Consider the following 9,572-nt stretch of genomic DNA (forward strand, 5'->3'; position numbering starts at 1 on the left):
TGACCTTTCCCTACACCCCTTCCTTTCCATCCTGTGCCCATACACAGGCCACACAAAGACGTACACTCTGGGACACATGGCCGATCAAACTCTTGTTTCTCAAAGATCAGTTCAAATATGTTTACTTTGTGCCATTTTTTTTCTTTTGGGACACCAGAGAAATGCTTTTTTTTTTTTTTTTTTTTTTTTTTTTTTTAAGCATGTGCCCTTCTCAGCCTTATTTTATCTGTGTGCTGGACTCATTTTGCCTGGTAGATGAGATTGTTTCCAGTTCTGTAATTTCAATAGTGGTTTCATTCCTTCTTGCCTATGATAGTAGTTCAAATGAATGCTTGTCAAGTTTCACTCAATCAACCTCTCTAGGAGTTCTGATGTGGCTTATGGGACACTCTCTACCTTCTTTTATGGTTGTTAAAGAGAGGAAACTGGGGACACATGGGTGGCTCAGTTGGTTGAGCATCCAACTTCAGCTCAGGTCATGATCTCAAGGTTCATGGGTTTAGGCCTTGCGTTGGGCTCACTGCTGTCAGCATGGAGCCTGATTTGGAGCCTCTTTCCCCTCTCTCTGCCCCTCCTCTCCTCTCTAAAAAAGAGAGAGAGAGAAGATTGGCCTTCAGAGCCTCTACTGACTGCAGTAGATGCCGGTGCACAAGCTTGTCCCTGAGAGGCCAACCCAGTTTGATTTTCTTTCTTGATTGGTGCGGGTTGAAGATAAAAAGTGCAAAGGATCCATTACATAGTTGTGGTTGCAGTGGTTTGTGCAGTGAACATAAATTATTAGTTTGTTCCAGATCACTCGATGTGGGCGTGGCTTCTGCTGGAGCCTAGCCTCTTGCAAGGCCAAGACTTCAGGGGCAGAACCAGCACTTGTGAAGGAGAGAGAGCCAGTAGTCTAGATTACCGATTTATTAGCAGCTGAATGCATAGACACCACTCTCCCTGAAGTTCCTGTTCATCAACCCAGGACTCCTGACCTCTTTCCTGTCTCTTCCAAACTGAGAGTAAATATGATCCGCTTTGTCTCTCTTTGACCATTTAGACATGTGTCAGGGCACCTTCGATACTTGATTATACTTCTTTGTGGATTCATCTGTCTCCTAAGAGACTGGATTCCCTAAGGGCAAAAACTGTGTCTTTTTTTTCTTTCATACAGGAGAGGTTCATTTAAATTTCATTTGAGCAGCACAGTGGCAGACTTCGGGATGCGAGGAGGGAATGGACGCAAGCCACAGCCCACACTGCCTTCATGGGACTGTCAATTATGTCATGGCAACAATGGGAGACATGGAGACCTGTGCAATGAAGAGACAAGTTATAACAACAGCTAAACACCATATGTTTTATCTCATTTAATGCACGATTTACTTGGAAGTATATACTGTTATTTTGTGAATTGGAGAAATGGAGACTTTAATGAGGTGAAGCAACCTGAAAACACAGCGAGGAAGCTTTCAGAAACCAAGCTCCTAATCTAAACACCATGATGTACTTGATCTGAGGGCTTGAATGAAGTCCTCAAAAATCTATGTGGGGAGAAATGACCCTCGGGTCATCTTGACCACTCACTTTGCCAGAAACCTGGATTCCTGCAGATGCACACCCTGATAGAACTCCCTTGTTCATCCGAATTTTCAGGGGCTGAGATTTCTACTACTCCTTAACTCCCTTCTTTTACATTCAACTCTAGAGAAGCCCGAAAAACAGGAGCTTCCGAGTTGCTGGATCCACACCTGCTTGCCCCAGGGACACTTGTGGGTCTCCAGAGACAAGGAAAATCTGACCTGGGCCTGGTAGGTAATTGGAAGGGACTGCTCCGGCCACACCAGGAGAAGCAAGCCCTGAGGGACATCTATCAGAGGGGCTCATCTCAGGTTATTTAGACCCCCAAGGCCAAGTCTCCTCTTCCTCCTACACAAGACTCTCACCAGAGCTCAGGCCGAGGGTCCACCTGCTAACTTTTGTTAAGGGCCTTCATGTCTGATTGAGATCAGGGAGCCTCCAAGCTGGCACCAGCACCCATTACACTCTCTACAGATAAGGAAACCAAACATTAGTTGGTTGGTAGCAAACAGTGCCATAAACACACCCACACCTTCCTCTCCTCACCCCCTCAAAGGAGCAGCAAAATGCCACTTCTGTCCTTATTTGGATGGGGAAGTAAAGACCTGAATGCAATGTAGCTTGGACTAGTAAGGGTTGCATGAGCCCAGAGAGGTTTTCCTATAGAGAATGCTTTCGTTTCCCCTACTGAATCAAGTGCCTTCTATTTGGAATTCTCCAAATAACATCACCAACTTGAGCACCTTACCTCGATGGCCCTGGATTATATGTCTACTTAAAGGGTACTCTGAACTCGAATCATTGTATAGATACAGGATACAATTTAACGAGGATTTTTAAGCCACTTGATATATTTTGTTTAGTGTCTTGTGCCTCCGGATAGTTTATTTTTTTAAATGTTTATTTGTTTTTGCTAGAGAGAGACAGAGTGCGAGTGGGGAAGGGGAAGAGAGAGAGGGAGGGAGACACGGAATCCAAAGCAGGCTCCAGGCTCCAGGGTGTGAGTACAGAGCTCAACTTTGGGCTCGAACTCACGGACCAGGAGATCATGCCCTGAGCGGAAGTTGCATCCATATAGGTTATAACTCCCCCTGGGACTAAGCAGTGTATCTGCTCAGTGTTGCCTGGTGTGGGCCTCTAACCAGGAGCACAGGAACCAGCGTGGAGCTTGTTAGAAATGTAAGCCCTCGGGTCCCACCAGGCACACTGCCTTTTGCCAAGATCTGCCTTTTGCCAAGATCCTCAGGTGCGATTTATGTGCACCTTGAAGTTTGAGAAGCTCTGGGCTACAGTCATTTACTGTCCCCAGAGTCTCCTGTGGTCCCAGCATGGAGGTCAGTACACAAGGCAGGGTCCAAGACCTCCCCTGCCCTGTGTGGACAATAATTCTACTTATCCTTTTTGTATACTTTTCTACATATTATATACGTTCCCAGTGTCCTGCGCAGATGTTTTTTTAGCAGTAAGAATAAGAACAAGAGGTATTTACTGAGCATTCATGTGCAAGATGACCTACCTACCTTCTTGTGTTATTTTGTTTAATTATTATTGCATTAGTTTTTACCAGGCTGCCATAACAAAGTGCCACAGTCTGAGCAGCTTACACAAGAGAAATTTATTTTCCCACCGTTCTCAAGACCAGAAGTTCAAGATCTAGGGGTCAGTAGATTTGGTTTCTTCTGCGACCTCGCTCCTTGGCTTGCAGACGGCCCTCTTCTCATACATCTTTCCTCTGTGTGTGTGTCTGGTCTCTCTCTGAGTGTTCAAATTTCCTCTTCTTAGAAATCAGATTGGATTAGGGCCCACCCTAATGGCTTCATTTTAACTTGATTACCTCTTTAGAGACCTTATCTCCAAATGTGGTTACATTCTGAAGTACTAGGGGCTGAGATGTCAAACTATACATTTTGGAAAGATACGATTCAGATCATAAAAGCTATAAAGTGACTAGTTATTATCACCCCCATTTTACAGATGAAGAAACAGAGGCTTCAACAGTTCATTAACTGATTAATGTCACACAGCTGGTGATGATAGAGCCATAGTAATTTTTTGTTTACTCATGAATTTGTTTACTCATTTATTTAGCAAAGATTTGCTGGATATTTACCATGAGCTATGCATTGTATTACGTGATAGGGATATGGAAATCATGGGTGTTGGTCTCATAAGCTTTACATTTTCATGCATAATTTTCTGTCCTAGGGTCTATATGCTTATCCTCTCTATGACCACAGAGATCCATTTTTTGTGTCACTTCACATCATTATTTATCACCAAATTCAAGTGAATAATACAGCCACCTTCCAAACAAAACCAGCTTCTGAATCGACTCCACAACCACATATCTGGGACTATATTTTTTCGGGTCAGTCCTGGCCATTTCCTAGGGTGACCAACTCATCCCAGTTTGTCTGAGACTAGGACTCCCCTGAGTTCAGCACTGAGAGTCCAGAACATTTCCAGTGTCAGGCAAACCATAGTCAGTCACTCTGCTATTCCCTGACCTGTGCCCCGCTAAGACAGAGGATGAGGAAGGAAAAGACCTCACATGGAAGAACCCAATTTCCAGATTGAGAAGGACCGATGGGCCAATGAAGCTTCAGTTTCCCCCAGGCCACTCCCTCCTGCCCACGAGCAAATCATCGGAGGCAGCCCTCTCCGTCCTCTGATGGGAACTGAACCAGAGGACACACAGAACGTCTCCACGTCGCCAATCTCGTTAGAAGCATGGGCTCTGTGAATCCACAAAACAATCTCTTGAGCTTCCTCGGCAGGGAACTCAGAAATTCCCCAGGTCCAAACAGCCCCTCCTTGGATAATCTCAGTTTCAGTTCACAGCACACGTGAAACTCTAACAGCGGTGCGTTGCGATGGCCCGGGACGTCCTCTCTGAGTCGGCCTTCATGCAGAGAATAGGGCCTGCGTACTGTCTGACGCTAGAGACCTTGGACTGTGGGGAAAGCAGCTTCTGAAAGGCAGCCAAATCCTGCTGCATAATTGATTGCCTCAGCATAGCCCTGCTGACCTGCTCTGCCACTTCCTTGGTACTGGTGCATCTCCTGCTCACTGACTCTTGCGACCCGTTTAGATGCAGCTTCTGGCTAGCTCCTGCGTCTGGCACTGGCAGGCCTCTCTGCTGCAGAGGTGCCGAGCACCCTGCTGTCCAGCCTCTGCGTTTTGTCATTCTGTTAGCGCTCAAGGCTTCCATGAAGGGGTCAGGGAGTAAAGAATAGTCGGGCAGCCTTTTAATTACTTAAACCTAGGGAAACTCCTAAATAAAAATTTTAACTTTTTGACAACAAACAAGGAACGCTAGGTTATCTATTCTTTCAACACATTCAAGGTTATAAGTGGAATGGGACTGTCACAAAAACAAGGGTCTTCTGTTATCTTTCATCCGTAATTATGTTCTTTCGTTCCAAGCTAGTCAAGGAATCAACCGATGGATATGTGTAAGAGCCTACTGTGCCCAAGTGTGGTATAGTAAAAAATATATCAAGTCTTTGTCTCAGATTCCTACAACCCTTGCAATTTGCTGAGTGATCGGAATGTCTTTGGTTATTCAGAAAGAGTCCCTTTTGACCACATGTGTGTTTGAGCTACACAGGGTAGGACCTCTTGGTAACTTCAGGGTGAAGGTTGGTCACCAGAAACACCAAAGTTTCAATCCTACTCTCTGACCTCCGGGGAGAGGGGAGTCTCTTTCTCTAATTGGGAGATAGGCTCTAAAAAGTCTTGGACGAGGGGGCCCAGGGGACTTCCAGGTTGGTGAGCACGCTGTTGTGTTGGGAGGGTGGTGTGTCCACAGAGACCTTGGAAGTCCCATGCACTCTCCACCCCCACACCTCACACTTAGCCTTGTGAGTCTCTTCCTTTGGGCTGCTCCTGAGTTTCAGCCTTTGTAACAAAGTGATAAATGTAAGCAAAGTGCTTTCCTGACTTCCAGGAGTTGTTCTTGACAATTGTGGACCCGGGGGAGGGAGGTGTGGGAACCTCTGAACTTGCAGCTAGCTAAGCACAAGCCTGGGAAGCCTGAGAACCCCATTTGTGGCTGGTATTTGCAGCGAGGCAGACTTGAGGGGGGGTTGTGCCCTTAACCAGTGGGGTCCAATGCTAACCCCAGGAGTTGGTATCAGAACTGACTCAGACACCTAGTTGGTGCTGAAGAATTGGAGCACAATGGGAAACTTCTACACATTTGGTATCCAGAACAATCACTCAGTAATGAACATACTAAGCACCAAGGAAGAGACAAAAAAGCAATAGACAGTTTTTCGAGTTGACAATCAATCGGGAGTTCAGATGCATGTGAACAAATGTACAATTCAAAGCCATTTTGGGAAGTGCCCAAAAGTGAACTGCTGTAACTCAGTAGGTCTTCATCTGACCTTGGAGTCCCTTTCAACTTCAGTATGGTTTTAGTTTCAATACCAACACACTCTACTATAGGGCTATAAGAGAAGAGTGAGGGGCATGAGATGGTCCTTCCCTCCACGCGGCCTCCGGAGGGCCTGCCACACAGACCAGCCACAATGCTGGCATAGTGAAAGAGCCGGGGTAACCATTGTTTGCTCATGGGGCATTTAAGTCCCCATGCCAAAATGAAGGCTGTGTTAACAAATGTTGGCATGTCCTCTGGGAAATTAAGAAGCTTCCCCACATCACATGCTCAGGACACAGCCCTCAGCACTTTCCTCCTTGACATTTTATGCTTGGCTTTCATTATTTTTTTTTTCCCCAGTAGAAGAAGCATCACAGAGTCTCTTCCTCTAATTGGAAAAAGATTCTAATATTTTTTGCTAATCAGAGCCTTCCAGAGAGACCTCTGAATTCCCACCTCCCCAAATACATTCGTGGCTCCAAAAGGTACAAAAAGCAGGGGACTCCAAGACTTTTGAATAGGGAGTACAGTCACCTGTGCGTCCAAGGCTGCTTTGAAGACTGCTGGGTAGCCTCTTGGCCCGAAGTACATCCCCCTCTCAGAGAAGGATTTCTTTCTGCAGGACCCCGGGACACATCAGGCCTCAAAGTCCCTTGAAAGTGAACCCTGGAAAGAGATAGCTTAGAACCTGGGAGCTTAGGGAAGACTTAACCCACCCCTCATTTTACGATTCAGAGTCAGGACTTGATCTGCCTGGGGTCTTATACCCTAGACAGTGGTCAACCTGCCCTATTTCTAAGCATCACAAGGACTTGTTCGGCAATGTTAGGCTACTGCCTTAATCCAGGAACAGGTTGTTTGCCAGCTATGAACATGACCCCTGGGGGATGATTCTACAGCCCAACAGGGGCTAAGACATCAGGAAGAAGGAGTAGAGAATGCCCCCGGAGTTGAGGGGCACCAACCTCAGCTCTTGCATTTCCCTGGGAATATGGGGGAAAGCACAGCAAGGCCTGCCTCTCCTGGTTCTCTTGCCCAGGGACCCCGGGGACCCGGCCTAGTGAGAAACTGACCACACATTGTTCTAGAGGTCTGTCTTGTCTACTCAGGCTCCCATAACAAAGTTCTGCCCAGAGACTGGGCAGCTTCCAAACCAAAAACTTACTTTCTCCCAGTTACAGAGGCTACATGTTCAAGAACAAGGTACAGGAAAATTTGGCTTCTGGTGAGGCCTCTCTTTCTGGACTGCCAGGGAAGGAGGGAAAGGAAAAAGGAGGTTAAGGAGGAGAGAGAAAGAAAGAGAAAGAGAGATATACTTGCTGTCTCTATCTTTTTTTTAAATTTTGTTTATTTAATCTTTTTTAACATTCTTACTCTTTTTTTTGTTATTTTCCTTTTTAAAAAAATTTTTTTTAACATTTGTTTATTTTTGAGAGACAGAGCATGAGCAGGGGAGAGGCCGGGAGAGGGGAGACACAGAATCTGAAACAGGCTCCAGGCTCTGAGCTGTCAGCACAGAGCCCGATGCAGAGGTCATGAGATCATGACCTGAGCCAAAGTTGGACACAACCAATTGAGCCACTCAGGTGCCCCATTTTTTTAATTAGTTTATCTTGGAGGCACCTGGGTGGCTCAGTGGGTTGAGCATCTGACTTCGGCTCAGGTCATGATCTCGCGGTTCGTGGGTTCAAGCCCTGTGTCATGTTCTGTGCTGACAGCTCAGAGCCTGGAGCCTGCTTCAGATTCTGTCTCTCTCTCTGCGCCCCCCCCCCCCCCCCGCTTGTGCACTCTCTCAAAAATAAATAAACATTTTTTAAAAATTAAAAAGTCTTTAAAAAATTATTTTTCCTTTTGTTGGTATCTCTTCCTTATAAGGACATCAGGCTTATCAGATCAGGGCCCCACACTTTTGATCTCATTAAACCTTAATTACCTCTTTAAAGAAAGACCCTATCTCCAAACATAGTCACAATTGAGGGTTAGAGCTTCAACACAAACATTTTGGGAGGACACGTTTCAGTTCATAACAGGCTGTCATTTTCCCTTGGGGGATGATCTCAAGTTATTAATAAGCCGTTCATCTCAGTAGTGAATCTTTTAGCAAGAACTGAGTTTGCTGTTCAAGGCCCTTCTACTTCTAGTTGACAAATTTTGCAGCTTCATGGGACAGAAAATGTTACCCATGCCCTTCAGGAAGACACCAGACCACACCTCCCTTAGGTGAGTCTTTTCTCATCTAAGGTGCCTCTTTTCTCTGTACCCACAATACTCTGTGGACAGACTTGTTACCTTTACTTTTTCCGCATGCATGGTCACAATGACCTGTTTAACTCTCTCCTCCACTAAAGGGTGGATTTCTTGAGGGCAGGGTCTACATCTCATCTCAGTCTGTTTATATCCCCAGCACCCTGCTCGGTGCCCATAACACATTCAATATTTGATAAACGTCTGATGGATGAACAACATGGCTTCCCAAAGTTGTTGATACTGAGCTGGATCTACCACAGTGCTCATGAAGCTTAAGCACCAGGGCCCCTCATTTGCAATTCTGAGGTCAATTCTGAGGTCACAATGTAGTCCTCTTTTCTTTAAAGAGATCCCCTCCCTCAAAAAAAAATCTATATAAATATTGAGCTCTATGAAACCTGGATATGTCCCTGGGTTGCTAAGGAGAGAGGTGGCACTCTGCTATATTTAATATTTTTTCCCTTCCTTGTTTGCCACTGAAAAGGAGGGAAACACCTCAAATACACATCTCTTTCCAAGACTATTTTTGAGAGGTATAATCTTGTCACTCAGCCATCTGCTGATCAAAGGAAATGAAAATACTTGAGCTGTGTGCCTGGCAGCTTGGAATATACTGATGTTCAGAAATCACATTAATTAAAAACAAACTAAGATCCCCCAAGTACAATTCCAAAAAAGTTTTCTTCCCACCAACTATTGGACTACTGGACCCTCAGCTTTGAGGACAGTGGCCATTTGCCCCTCAAACTCGCTCCACGGAAAGTCTAGCCAACCTGACCTCTTGTTAATGTCCCACATTAGCCCACATCTCTCTTTGCCTCCCCTGTGCCTGTCTTGGTCTTCAGCCTGATTTTTGCAACTGGCACAAACTGGTCTTTTCTCATCCTTTCTTTCCCTCTTCAATCCATCTTTCACATGATAGCCCGAGTGACCTTTTCAATAATTCCAAGCTGGTCATGTAGCTCCCGTGCCCGGATCCTTCTATAGCTCCCTATTACACTCAAGATGGAGCTCAGATTCTGTGGTACACAAATCCTACAGGCCCTGGCCGCTGTTCACCTTCCCTGCCTGTCTCCCCACCACTTTGCTGGCATCTCACGGCCTGTCTCAGTGAGTTACTCGTAATTCCTCGAAGGTGCCAAGCCCTCGCTGCCATCTGGGCTCTGGCACACGTAGGCTCTCTGCCCGGAGGCTCCTCCTTCTACTTTGCCCTGACTCATCTCTTTCACTTTCAGTTTAGATTTGCACCATCCAACACAAGTACTATGTGAGCCACATGTTTCTTTAATCGTACATTTTCTAGTAGCCACATTTTAGAAAGTTGCAAGTACGCGAACCCTCCGGCACCACATTAGCTTATGTGACGTGACAGCAAATGAAG

General features: G+C 45.8%; 1 protein-coding gene across 7 annotated transcripts; it reads right to left on the minus strand.

Annotated features, from left to right (window-relative positions):
- Positions 1-891: 891 nt before the first annotated feature.
- LOC115299173 lies at positions 892-8,467 on the minus strand. 7 transcript variants are annotated; one of them, XR_003912023.1, is made up of 5 exons: positions 8,234-8,467; positions 7,110-7,189; positions 6,479-6,610; positions 1,926-2,028; positions 892-1,292 (listed from the first exon to the last, which is right to left on the minus strand). XR_003912023.1 is itself a non-coding variant. In XM_029948511.1 (5 exons), the coding sequence occupies exons 1-5, from the start codon at positions 8,372-8,374 to the stop codon at positions 3,207-3,209; spliced, it is 648 nt and encodes a 215-aa protein (XP_029804371.1). In that variant the 5' UTR covers positions 8,375-8,467; the 3' UTR covers positions 3,160-3,206. The 7 variants fall into 7 exon arrangements, 6 of the variants coding, with proteins under 6 accessions (XP_029804375.1, XP_029804371.1, XP_029804370.1 ...); XM_029948511.1 differs by lacking the exons at positions 892-1,292; positions 1,926-2,028 and adding exons at positions 3,160-3,315; positions 4,112-4,297; XM_029948510.1 differs by lacking the exons at positions 892-1,292; positions 1,926-2,028 and adding exons at positions 3,160-3,337; positions 4,112-4,297.
- Positions 8,468-9,572: the final 1,105 nt, after the last annotated feature.

Source organism: Suricata suricatta, chromosome 8 (assembly GCF_006229205.1).
Source record: "Suricata suricatta isolate VVHF042 chromosome 8, meerkat_22Aug2017_6uvM2_HiC, whole genome shotgun sequence".
NCBI lineage: Eukaryota > Metazoa > Chordata > Mammalia > Carnivora > Herpestidae > Suricata > Suricata suricatta.

Coding starts and splice junctions, on each gene's coding strand:
- LOC115299173 (XM_029948510.1), bottom strand. CDS start 8,374: ATGTGTTATGGGCACCGAGCAGGGTGCTGGGGATATAAACAGACTGAG. Junction 6,611..7,109: donor GCCTCTGTAACTGGGAGAAA/GTAAGTTTTTGG, acceptor ATCTCTTTCCAG/GGTTCACTTTCAAGGGACTT. Junction 3,338..4,111: donor TGGAAATTGGGTTCTTCCAT/GTGAGGTCTTTT, acceptor CTGATTTCTAAG/AAGAGGAAATTTGAACACTC.